A 13541-nucleotide genomic window follows, 5' to 3' on the forward strand; every position below is an offset into this window, starting at 1 on the left:
AAATAGCATCTTGTAGTCCAGGGATGGGCAACTTTGGTCACGGCAAGGGCCACATTCAATTAATTCTCCCTGCCAAAGGGCCAAAATTGTAGTATACAAAAACGATTGAATTATGAATCAATTATTTAATTTTTTTTATTATGTCTCAAATTTAACTCAACATATGCCTGTGATCAAATATTATTATGGACTTATTTCTGGTTTTCATGATTTCATAGCAGATTTTGTCACATTTTCTTCATGTTTCCAATTCATTGATATGTGAAAATTGACCTGAGGGCCACATTGAGGGTTGATGGGGGCCACCAGTTGCCCACCCCTGTTGTAGTCTCTTCTTAACACCCGAGGTAAAGTACAAGAAGACAATGAGAATCGAAACAAGTGTGTTGGAAAAACAAATCCTGTTTTTTTTTTAATAACACAATTATGTCTGTTACATTAAGTAAAAACCAAAATGAAACCCCTTTTCATCCCTATCAAACCCACCCTCATCCCGACCATCTCGGCAGTATTGAGCAGCGACTCATTCTGGGGAAAAACAAAAAACAAAGAGCATGGCGACACAGATAGACAATTTCCTTTGAGGACCCAGAGACAGCGGACAAACACTGTGCTCTACATAAGACCAGAGTGAATATTAACATAGTCCATTGTTTAAAATATCAAAATAAAGGAAAAATAAAAACCACCAACAGTTTGTCTGAGATTACCAGAAACCTTAACAGACTATAAGCACATTATATTTATTCTTTTGCATCCTACTATAGGCCCCTAGAAAGCTTGATTGCTATCTGTGACATGACATGGCTTCAATCCCCTCCAAATGTCCAGGCACAGTGCTTCCAGCTTAGAATTAAGCACATCTTGAAGCTGTCTTAATGTTCCATGAACATGCTGCAAGAACAATGCCTGAGGTATGTCCAAGACAGCGCCTCACACTTGTGTGCTTTTAAGCGTTCTTCATCCGATGAGACAGTCATTTGGGACATAGGCAGCCTGCAGACAGATAGGTTGTAGATATTGGAGGAAAGACTGCAGAGAGACACAACATTATGATCGACCCTGGGAGTAACCAAAGCAGTTTTCTCAGCATTCATAGGCTGGAGGTGTTATGGTGGAAAACAAAGGTGGTGGAGAGAAATCAGTTATCCCAGTGGGGAAAGAAACTGATTCTGCAAATTGCAAAAAATCCAAAATTTAAAAAAAAGTTATGTGGGTTGGATTATTTGTGTCTGAAGGTTGGTATTCTTTAGAAGAGCAATGCTCCCATGCTGCCCATTTCGCTCTGCTCCTTTACAAAGATTTCAAAGTACTGGTAGATGATGGTTACAGCCAAGAGGATTCCCGTACCCGAACCAATGGCACCCAGAAAATCTGCCATCACTGAGAGGCCTCCTATACACAGGCCACCAAAGGCAGCAGCTGTGGGGATGTACCTGAAAAGAAGAAAGCAATTTTTAAAAAACAGAAAAAGATAACTTTTCTTCTGCTGAAGATAATCAACATGAAACCTGAGCATCTATCTGACAGGTTACTTTGTACCTGTTGAGCTCATGCACCATAGATGTCTCTCTGTGTCCCCTCATTACCATCTGCTGCTCCTTCAGCTGCTTCGCCACCTGTGGCAAAGAAAATTAAACATGCAGGTGAACACAAGTTTAAAGTAATGTGACATGAAGCACAATAAGGTGCTGTATGTTTAATCAAACACTTACAGCTCGGCTTTAAATTGCTTTAGGGTCAACCAAGAACTTACATCTTTGGCAGAGGAACCGGAGACCTCTATCCAGGTTTTGGAGAAGAAGGCGCAAGAGCCAAGCATGAAGACAATGTAGATAACAGCATGAACCGGGTCGTCTAGAACTGAACCAAAAGACTCAGGAGGAGAAAGGTAGTAGCAGAGACCCCCCACTGGATAGGCCCGAGCTGGTCCGCCACTGGTCGTATCCTGAACATAAAAATTATTGTGTCAATATGATGCTGCATGTCAGACCAGAGAAACAAGAGCAAAGATGACTGTACACTCATATAGTCACCTGGGGCCTCATTTATCAAGAGTGCGTAGAAAGTGTTCTACATTCTGTCTTGCTAATGAAATTCAGAATGTGCTAAAGTACAAAAAAAGATGAATTCATCAAACATGCATGACAGCGATTGTATGTACATCGGGAGGTAATCAGTGTTGATAAATCTCGTTCTTAACCAGCAGGCTCGTGCACGTTTGGGCATATTTGCAATCAGAAACGCCTCCACTAAACCATTTACGGTTACAACACACCTCTTTAAAAACCATGGGAATATATTTACCTCACCGGAATAATACAAGAGCAAAGAAAAGGGGCTTCATTACAACAAGAATGGAGGTGGATGAGGTTGAATGAAAACGGTAATAAATAAATTGAAAAAATAAAATAAGGTGCGCTTAGTGACCCAAATAAATTGTTTTTTTTTTTTTTCACGTAGTCAAAGTTACAAACAAAAGAACAAATGCTGCATGAGAGAAGGTGACAATTTCTGTCAGTTCTGTTGGTCAGAGGAGAAAACTAAAAAATGTTTGAACCAAAATACTCCACAATTTAACCCCAAAACAGTGCATTCACAGCATCATCGGGGGCACAGCTCTCTCTGGGGAAAGAAATCAAACAGTGACACTCTCACAAGAGAACAGATCAGTGCGCTCTTTTGAAACGCACTTACTGCGGAGCTCAAGGTCGCCAAATCATTTAATAATGCAAAACGAGCCATGATGTAACATTTCAAATGCCTGTAAAAGCGGTCTTTTTAAGGTTTTAAGACCAATTAAGGCAATGTGTCTGTTTCAAACTTGGGTTTTTAATTAAAGCAAACTTAGAACATGCATCTACGTTTAGAGTGATTAAGGCGTGCTGTGACACTCAGTGCTTTTTATTCGTAGTTTCAATCTTCTACTGCTAGATTCTGTGTGTAAGCTCAGAGCTGTGCTTATATCTGCACACATTTCTAAGAAAAAGTACAAGTTGATGAACTCCACTCTGTGTGGGAATGTTCTTACGCACTCATTACGCACAGATCCGTGCTCACGCACTGTTAATAAATGAGGGCCCAGGGGTCTCATTTCTAAAAGAGTGCGTAGAATCCATACTAAAAATGTATGTGCGCCAAAAACCCGGAAATGGCGTGCGCACAAAATGATTCAGATTTATAAAACCATTCGTACGCATACCTGCACACAATGTTCCCTTTATAAATCACGATCCACCTGGAAATGTGCGCATGTAGATTAGTCCCATGTTCCGCCCTCTACACGCCCACAATCAACCATAAACAGTCAATGCAAAGCAGCTCGTGAATAAAAATCCAAACAAACGAGGGGGCAGATCAAAGGTTTCCAGCGCTGGATCCCGGAAGTTTAGACAAAGAAACCAAACTTTCTGACCCAGAAACGGAGGAGTTTGTGAATGAAGTGAAGGATAAAATGGACATATCGGTAGTTTACTGCAGCAGGAGGATCACAAACTGAAGAAAAAATAGAGAGTGACACCACGTCGCTGCTGCATTCACGCCGTCCTATGTGCCAAAACATCCAGCATTCATCATTACGCACGAGAATATCTACAATGTTTACATGTTTACAGAACCCACACTGACTTATACATATTATCAGAGAGGTCACGTCAGTCAGCAGTCTCCCTCACTCTACCATACCAGTAATCAAAAGTTTGATCAACGAACAAAAACGTTTGATTGTTGGCCCCTTTTTTTCGTGGGAAACTCCGTCTGCTCTGTGAATTATTATGAGGATATATAGACCTAATGATTGTGTCAGAGATGACCTGACTTAATGTCCACACTTGAATTATTTACAGAATAAATACGTGCAGCTTATGAAGATGTGCTGAGTAACGAGAAGGCAAAATGTGTGAAGCCACCGCCGTGTCTCTGCGCTCTGTGCGTCTTGACGTAGTCATCTTTATTAAAACTAAAAACCACACTTGATGATAAATGCTTGATACTGAAAGATATTAATGAAAACTGGAGGCTCTATGGTCTTTGTGTTGGTCTAATTTTTAACTGTAATCAGTGATTACATTAGTGTACAGTTCGGTCCTCTGAGGTCCGTCCGGGATAATGAAGGCGAGACGGCGCTGATGCAATATGTATGTGGCAGACTTTTATTTTATTTTTTTATTTGTTTATATATTGTCATAATGAAAGTTACTACAACTACATGCGCGATTATGGCCTAAATAAAACCATCGGTTTGAATGATTATGATGACGTGGATCTGTCAGTAAAGTTTGATATTTAGTGAAATAAAATGTGAAAGAGACATCAATATGTATCTGCAGGCTTCAATTCACCACTTCACCGTCTGTGTCGCCAATTTCCCATGCCTCCAAAATGAACGTACACCTGGGTCAGAGTTTGCTTACCGGTGCGCACATTTTGCCGTCAGGTTTGTTTTTATAGATCACAAACTTGGTGTGGGGAAAGGCGTACGGCAGTTTCAGACCCCGTTTTGTGCGTACGCAACGGTTATAAATGAGACCCCTGGTCTTTAAACTGGAAACTTCATAACTGTGACAGGGTATGTCACAGTCAACGCATCACTAAGATACTTACAGACCACGTTCCCAGCAGGTTGACCAGGAAGTTGCCACTGAACCGTGTTGAGAGCATCTGAGAAATCACATAGAGATTGGAGACCAGGGCAGACTGCAGGATGATGGGGATGTTGGAGGTGTAGAACAGTTTGATGGGGTAGGTGTTGTACTGGCCACGGTAGCGTGCAGACTTGATGGGCAGGTCCACTCTGAAGCCCTGAAGAGTTTATTACATGTGACAATCAGTAAGTACATTTTTGTTTAAGAACTGGAAAGTAATTTAAGCAAGTAAAATAGCCGGAAGTTAGTTTATAATGCCAGCTCACCTGGAAGTATATGACCACTGCAAACACGAAAACAGTTGCGATCAAGTTCATGAGGTTAGGCAGGTTTTGTCTGTAGAAGGCCTCTCTCAGGGCGCGCACCTTGTCTGTGCGGGTGGCCAGAAGATGAAAGAGAGCAATGATGGCTCCCTCAAACTCAGTACCTGGATTAAAAAAAGGGAGTTGCAGGGATAGTATTTATAATAGGATTAAAACTCATCAGAATTAGCTTTAAAATATGTCTATTCTCAGAAAAATCGTACCTCTGCCTGTGTTGACAGTGGTGGGGCTAAAGGCCTTCCATACAATTGTCTCGCAAATGTTGGTTGCAATAAAGAGCGAGATACCGGAGCCCAGACCATAACCCTTCTGAAGCAGCTCGTCCAGCAGCAAGACAATCAGACCTGCAACGAAGAGCTAAAGAAATAGATAGGATGTTTAAATTAGCTGATTAAGAACAAGGAATAGTAAAAAAAGTAAAAGCCATTTAAAAAAACACCTATTTAAAATAAAGCATTTTTACATTTATAATGAATTTTCTAACATCTACCTATTGCAAGAAGGGAGAAGATAACTTAAATAATGTGTTGTTTGAAAGACAGCCATGTAAATAAAAAGAAAAAAAAATGTCAGGAGCCATTTATATTTGACCTCTTGGTGCTTCACACAATACATGTCTCTAGATTCATTCTGAAAACCACGCTAGATGACAAACTCCTACAGAGAATTTGTGACGAGTACATATTTTGGTAGACTTATGTAATTAATGCAGTAAAAATCAATAGAGGGTTTTCAAATACAACATTCCAAAGGTCGGACAAGAGAGCAGCAGTATGAGTTATTATTAACCTGGATGATGATAAGCAAGCATATGCCAGCACCCATCTCTGAGGGGTCTCCATACATGCCAGTCATAACATATACAATGGCTTGTCCTATGGTGATGATCATCCCGAACACTGCAAAAAGAGAGAAGAAAATTATATACGGTTTGCAATCTTGTTGAAGACAGATATTTCTGTTGTTACCAGTACGGCAATCATCAAAGCGGATAGAAAATATCAAAGATATATTAGTTCTAAAAATAGCAAATGCAAAGAGGAGTAGACCTACATTTCTGAGCTCCATTAAAGAGTGCTCTGTCTTTGGGAGTGTCTCCAACCTCAATGATCTTGGCACCAGCCAGCAGCTGCATGATGAGACCTGAGGTGACGATGGGTGAGATACCAAGCTCCATCAGAGTACCTGGAGGACAAAATAATGAGAATAAATGTCACTGTATGCCTCAGTTAAGCCGTTTTCACATATGCACTCCGGATAATATCTAGCTATTTACAGGAGGACTTCTCCGGAGATTCTCCCGACCTAGCCGTTCACATATGCTCCTCACAGCGGGGGACTTTCCCTGTCAGAGGGGAGGGGGCTCAGGGGATTTCCCGACGTAAGACGTGACGTAAAAAAACAACACAGAAGTAGCGGCCGTAGCAACAGAGTCCGCTACACGACGTTATAATGAAAATATTTGTCTTTATATCAATGCTATGTGTAATCCAATGGAATGACAACATCCACAAAAGAGAGGAGAACAACATACTGACGAACAGAAAACAGAATGCAGAAGTTATGTTCACAGAGATCGTTGTGGTCGCGGGCAGACACTTTAGGCAGTCACTGTATATAAACGTCATTCTCTTTCCATTGGCTGAAATTGAAATCTCCGGAGTCTATGCTGCCGTGTTCAGACATCAGCTCACTCTGATTTTTTACTAGGGGTCTGGCCAGAGAAACGCTGCTCGAAAAATGCAGCTGCTTGCGTTCACACATAGCCTATATCCAGTTTTTCAGGAGATTTCCGTATGTGTGAAAAGGGTTTTAGTATAACAATGGTTAGTATAACTGAATCAGTACTGAAGGGCCCTCCTCTGTTGACCTTTGATCGATCACAAGTGATAATGAGATCATATCAGACTTGAAAACAACCTTGACAAAAGAATTTCAGTGATTAAGTCATTTTTTGTTTGTATAAGTCAGGCACCTCTGTTGGAAGCCAGGATTACTCTCATCCAGTAGAAGGGATCTGCCGAGTCTGAGGACATGATGCCAAACAGAGGAATCTGGATTTAAGACAAAGATACAAAAGTTGTCAAAACCACACAGTAAAAATGGAGGAGGTTTATGTTCCGAACAAAGGTTTCTTCATCAAAAGATACCAACCTGACAGCACACCAGGAAGATGAATAGCGTGATGGCGGTCCATAGTACTTTTTCTCTAAATTGAATCTGTGAGGATTAAAATGGATTAGATGTCACTCATGTGTCTATTTACAAATATGGAGTTCAGATACTATGCAACTTTATGAGGTATGCCAAAAGACTTTAGTTTACCTTTCTTTCTGGTTTCTGAATTTCTGGCAAGACCGCACAGAACGGCTTGATGACCTCCAAAAATTTAACTGAAGAAGATTGTTTGGTTAAAAGACATTTCATTACTGTACATCAAACATGATGTGATCATCATTCATCTCAAGAGCCTGGATGTTACGTCATCACTATCCACAAGCCAAACAGCTGCCAGAGGTCAATTGGTCAATGAAGCACTGAAAGTAGATTCCTTACAACATCTGGATATGGAAATCAAGTTTAACTAATTATTTAGTGGTTTGTTGTTACTGGTAAACAGCTTTGTGTTGATCGGCTGTGTCAATCACTGAAATTGACTCTGACAGCAGGCGATTACACGTTTGCCAATGAAACAATTAGCTGGCAGCCAATATGGCATTGCAAATGCATCGATAAACCCAAATAAACATAAAGAATCAACGAGTTTGAAATAAGAAGAAGAAGAAGCGGAACTACACCAGAAAAACACCTCATACAGCTAGCGTTAACTACCGTTAGCATGATGCTAACAAGCCTAAAATCACAAAACGAGTGAGCAATCACTCTGACAGAGGAAGCCTACTCCAATGCAAAGGTAGCTGGTTTGGATAGGTTCCTATCTCAGAAACAACCTCCTGTCATGTCAGTTCAGCAAAACAGCATGTGTTTAGAAATAACAGAAACTCCTGAAAATTAGTTCCCGTTATAAGCTAGCAAAGGCTTGCAACCTAAGATTAGCCAATTAGCATGCAGACGACCACTTTACGTGGACTATTGTCTGAAATTAAAACCCCAGCAGGCATTTCAAATCACTCTCAATACATGGTAAGACGAGAAGAGTGTCACATACTTCCCATGGTGTCCTTAGGCCGACTCCTGCCGTGTTACTGGTACCAGTTTGAGTGGTTAGTGGAGTCTGTGTGTCTCCATCCAGCCGCTCCGTCAGGAAAGAGAGAGCAGTAGAGACACGTCACCAGACGAGCTGCTGACCCACGTCACTTCTCTGAGACGTGCACAGACCATCACTACACTGCACGCTGTGTATAGTCCAATCATAAAAACTCTTTATATACACCTTTTGTCAATCCCTTTACACTAAGAAAAAAAAACAGGATTTAAATTTCAACATTTGCAATTTTACATCCTGTAACGCAGAACGCTCCCATCCTCCAGAGGGCGCTCTACTCTACACTCATCAGCAGCTCTGATAATCAACTACAAAGCATGTTCTCTGTCGTGAACACATCCAGCACTGAGCTGATGTGAAGGCAAAAATAGCTATACAAAAGATTAATGTAGCTCATTATATTCATCAACATTGATATCCATCAAGAGAAAAAAAAATGTCCAGAAACAGGTCTCATGCAAATGACTTAATCTATTAACACTGCCACTGTTTCAAAAATGACTTAAGTCATTGCAATGATTGACAGTGAAACTATAATGTACTCAAACATGGTACATCTATTAATGTTTTTTTTTTCTACTTGTCATGGATTATAACAAGTTGTTTGTTAAGCAATGAAGTGTTGGGAGTTAACTGTTTAATTTAGTTCACATGCTGACTAAAGACATGCTGGTTGTACAGTGCTCACTGGTGTGGAGTGCTGTGTGCGTGTGTGTGTGTGTGTGTGTGTGTGTGTGTGTGTTTTGGTTGAAGAATAAGTCATTGTGTGACAAGCCAGCTTTCAAGTGTCTCTCCATCTTGACTGGACCACAGCACCTGCAACTGTCCTCTCCTTACTCTCTCTTCTGCTTCCTGGTGTCTGCAATATTTTTGTCCTCATCCAGAAGTGGGACGGACACCACCCTCCTCAGTTTATGTGGTTGCATCACTGCTGCTATCTTGTGCAGAAATAATGCAGCTATGTTTCCCCCAGGGTGTTTTTAAGATAATGACAACTCATTAGGGAATATTCCTGGAGTGGGGAAAGTCCCTGTCAACTTCTCTGCCATCTTAAACCATTCAAGCATCTTGAACAGCTCGGACAGACATTTACATAATGTAAGAAAAACAATCTTACAAATAGGAGCCAAAGTGTTTCAAAAGTTTGTGGAAGTATCAGTTTAAATCAAAGTGTTTACAGAGGGCATTTGTAAAAACAAGCTCACTAGCATCCCTGTTGGATGAGATTTGAGATCCTTTAAGTTAAGTACAGATAAGAGCCCATTACAAATGTCAACTCAGTAAGAGTACTTCATATTACCAGTAAAATAAAAGTATTGCTTGTTTTTTTAAAAAAGCCTTTCATTTATATACTTTAATATAATTTTGATAACCCTTTGTCATTTAACTGTTAACTGTTGAACTTGATCTAAGGGTATAGGTTTATTATCAATGATTTTTTTTTTGGTTAATTAATCTACTGAGGTTTATATATTTTATTTTCTGCTTGTTAAAATTCAAATACAATGAAACATATCTAAACAATGGTCCAAAAACCTCTGAATTATTTTATTTGCAGTATTATTCATTTTACCAGAAGATCTGAATTCCCACACTTTGAGAGACTGACTGATATTATTGCATGAAAAATTCAACAACTTATCAGGACACCAATAATAAAAAAAAAGAAGAGGATTCAGCTTTGATTTCACTTTCTGTGAAGTACTATCAACACTTATTATCGGGTTTTATAAGAGTCTTTTTAAATGCCCCTAGATGTAATTCCTTAACTTGGGAGAACCCTGTCAAATTGGAGGAGACAAACAAAGTATTCAAGAACAGTAAATCTACTTAAAAATGGTACCTGGAGCGCATTTTTCATTACACTATTGACAAATATGACAGTCAAGGCAACATGCAATGATTCTTTTATTTAAAGTCAAATGGCTACTCTGTGTGTGTTGTGAGGCTCATTTGCAGTTGGGTCTAAAGAGGAAAACAAAATAAGAATATTAACATCATAACCACATCCACTACAGGAACAAGTGCAGGGGGAAGATATATTTCTGTGGTATGAAGCTTTCAAACATCACCTTTGAGCTTCCATGCACATCTTTTCTTCAATCTGTCACCTTTGAGTTTCTCGGTTTTGATTGCGTTGAGACTTGAGTTTCTTCAGTTCCTTCTTCAGCTCCAGTTTCTCAGCTTCAAGATCAGTAATCTAGGTGTTTGAAGTTTATTAAAATGCAGGATCAGTGATGTTAAGACCAAACATTATTTTAGAGGAATGCTGCCCTCTGCTGGATACTAAACCAAATAGCATTCGATAGTTATTCCTTCAGCTTCTGTGGCAAATACTGTATATTCTCTATACTATCGATGGATGCCAATATTAGAAAACATTCCACATTTGTATGCTATCTATTGTTGCTGAACACAACAAAAAAGTGAATGTCCTTACTTTTTTCTCCATGTCAACCTTTTCCTGAAGGGCTTTCTTCAAAACATAGTCCACACGGCTTTCATTAGTCATTCGACTCTCATCTCTGACCCGCGAGAGCAGCCGGCCACTCTCAGCACAGTTGATGGTCGCCTGTCTGATGAGCTCATCTTAAAGAAACAGAAAATGAGTAAATGCAACAGTAACATATTTGAGGAGAAAAATGTGCTTTCAGTGGTATACAAAATGCTTCAGAAGAAAGCTGTATGGCAATGAAATTTAAGCCATGTGTCCACAAAAAACTGGTACAAATTCTTGTTCTTTCATCCTCAATCCTTGTCAACACAATAGCCTCAGTGATCACAAATATCAGAGCCTCCTTCTCACCAAAGCACTGAGAATGGAGCTCACTGCGGACAGGGCAGATTCCTGTCTGGCTGGCCTGCCTTTGTTGCAGCTTTGTGTCCAGCAGCTCCTCCAGGTGAATAACATCTCTTCTAGTAGAAGGTGCTCTGGACACTTGCTGCCTCCACAGCTCGGTTCCGTCAGTCCATTCCCTGCAATAACAGAAGTTTAGATAAACTGAGTGGATTGAACTTAGGATCCCTACGCGCTGTTATCAGCAAGCTTCCAGTGTTTGTGAAGTAATGCCAGGTATCTGCTCATCTGCCTTTTGGACTGATCCAGTTCAGACACAATCACATCGTTTATTTTTTTGGTATAATAATGTTGTTTTTTTTGTTTTTTTTATATTTAGAAGTCGTTGCTAAATGTTTAGTTTACATTCTATATATTTAGCTTTGATTATAAATATTTACAATCTTAGCTAAATATATAGAATGTAAACTAAATGTTTAGAAACGTAGCTAAGTATTTAGAATCAGGACATGTATTTTTAACATTTATATATAACATTTAACATTTAGATAAAACATTCAACATTTAGATATAATATTTAACATTTATATTTGCCAATGAAATTAGCTCACATTTTTATTCACAAAACTAAATATGATAAAGTTTACAAATATTTCTCTAAATGTGAATAAAAAGTGATGTTTTAGGGCTAAATGTGGAGAAATGTTGTTGTTATTTGTAGTGTGCGCAACTTTACAATCGGCGCCCCATACGCATCTTGTTTAACCTTTCTTTCTTTCTGATTATAATATTCGGCCTATAGACGAGAGTTTATTTAAGTAAAAAGAGTAGACTACTTACACACGATATTCTGAATACAAGAAAATGTTGTGGAAAGCAGCCTAGGCCAATAGCCCAAACTTAAGTTTAATAAAATAATTGTAATGATTTTTATTTTTAATATTTCTTCCTAAAAAAGGGGGCATAACTATGAACTTTGAAGAAAAAAAGATGTCTATAGTTACCTGTACAGTAACTATAGACTCCACACTTATACACTGTATTGAAGTAGGGTATACTGTGTGGTCTTAAGGTCCTCCACTGTAGGAAAGCAGGCATATCTATTCAGTGGCTTTAGGGACTACTGTAGGAAAGTTGTGATTGAAGAAGTCTTTTTCCTTAGATTTGCAACAGGTCTTGGCTTAGTTGCTGGCTTGTGTGTGATGTTTCCTTCCACGCAAATTAACCCTGGAAAGACCCAGGTGTTATGCAAATGTCGGTTTACTGTGTGAAAGGTGATTGGCATTTCCTGCCATTAAGAAGCCCCAAGTAGCCTCCGCACTCCCCATAAAAGAGTGAGAGCTGCGTGGATCTGATTCCTTTCACGATGGGTTAAATGGCATTGCGGGGTAAGAACCAGTTTATCCAGTCTCATGAATCGAGTGCTTCCGTCAAGCTCGAAAAGTTACATAACCTTTCCGTTTCAAAATTTTACAATAAAACGACAATTAAGCCTCGCTTTTTCTTTTTCTTTTTTAAAAAGTTTTTTTTACAAAGTTTATTAACAGCAGCAAATCTGCGACACAATAAAAGTGAAAATAGGAACGTAGAGGTGTTTGGAAAAAAAATGTAATACAAATATATTTTTGTTGGTTATTTATTTAGCCTAGTTTGTGACTAACAAAGCACATTTCAAAACATATTTCAAAACCTTTTGGGATGCAGACTATATTGTCTTTTACTCTCAAAAAAATTGTTTACTTTTCTGAACAAAAACTTAGGCTTTGGGCTACTTAATGACACTTTTGTACCAGGTCACCAGTAGAGACCAGGAAGCATTATAGAGCGACTGAGGGAAAGTGTTTGGAAAAGAGGGGGGAAAGATAACATAATAATAATATTAATAAATGAATAAACAATAATAATTAAAAAGATAAATAAATAAATATATTAGAAGGGGGATTGGTATTTGGGTAAGACAGGGGTGTTGAAATTGTAAGGTGTATGTTGATGATGTGTTATGTGTTATGTGCTATTAAAAGTACTTTGTTCGGATGATTTATTAAAGAAGGATGACTTGACAAGTGTGGAAACCTTTACTTAAAAGAGGGCCGCTGTGTGTGTGATAGTTCCTAATATTTCCAGTCTATGGATAGTTCTCAGTCAGGTTATGAATAGTCAAAGAAAGATTCATATTAAAGAAAGATGTTTATCAGAATAACTACTAACTCAGTGGCAAACTGAAATAAAAAAAACCCAGCTGTCATTAGACCCTGTGTTTTTTATTGGCATATAGCAGGCTAGTTTAAAAGTCTTGTGATTCAGACTGCTGATTGCAATTCAAGACTGAAATTATACTGGCACTGACTCTGAGATAAACAATGGGGACACGACCGTCTCATTTTTTTTAATGAACTGTGCGTTGCAATATCCTTGAGCTTTTATTTTGAAGTACCCATTCGTCACTTCGTTTATAATCGGTTCGTTCCGTACGTAGCTTGATGGCGTAGCAGCGTGGCTCGACCTGAGGCGGGCTGGCAGAGGGAGGAGAGGGAGTGTCTGCTGGGTGTAGC

At 39.2% G+C, this 13541-nt stretch overlaps 1 protein-coding gene across 1 annotated transcript; it reads right to left on the bottom strand.

Moving 5' to 3' along the window:
* Window positions 1–382: 382 nt before the first annotated feature.
* On the bottom strand, window positions 383–8292 carry LOC109983902 (protein transport protein Sec61 subunit alpha-like 1). The gene is made up of 12 exons (XM_020633843.3): window positions 8136–8292; window positions 7292–7359; window positions 7121–7186; window positions 6942–7020; window positions 6020–6151; window positions 5756–5865; window positions 5170–5323; window positions 4910–5070; window positions 4603–4800; window positions 1757–1948; window positions 1543–1619; window positions 383–1436 (listed from the first exon to the last, which is right to left on the bottom strand). Exons 1-12 carry the CDS (start codon window positions 8140–8142, stop codon window positions 1250–1252), a joined length of 1431 nt encoding a protein of 476 aa, XP_020489499.1. The 5' UTR covers window positions 8143–8292; the 3' UTR covers window positions 383–1249.
* Between the last annotated feature and the right edge of the window lie 5249 nt (window positions 8293–13541).

This window comes from Labrus bergylta, chromosome 5 (assembly GCF_963930695.1).
Source record: "Labrus bergylta chromosome 5, fLabBer1.1, whole genome shotgun sequence".
NCBI lineage: Eukaryota > Metazoa > Chordata > Actinopteri > Labriformes > Labridae > Labrus > Labrus bergylta.

Bases quoted from the DNA above. Each gene is read 5' to 3' on its own strand.
- LOC109983902 (XM_020633843.3), bottom strand. The intron at 5,866-6,019 runs GTAGGTCTACTC...CTCTTTTTGCAG, and splicing joins CTTTAATGGAGCTCAGAAAT to TGTTCGGGATGATCATCACC. The intron at 5,071-5,169 runs GTACGATTTTTC...TTTTTAATCCAG, and splicing joins CACTGTCAACACAGGCAGAG to GTACTGAGTTTGAGGGAGCC.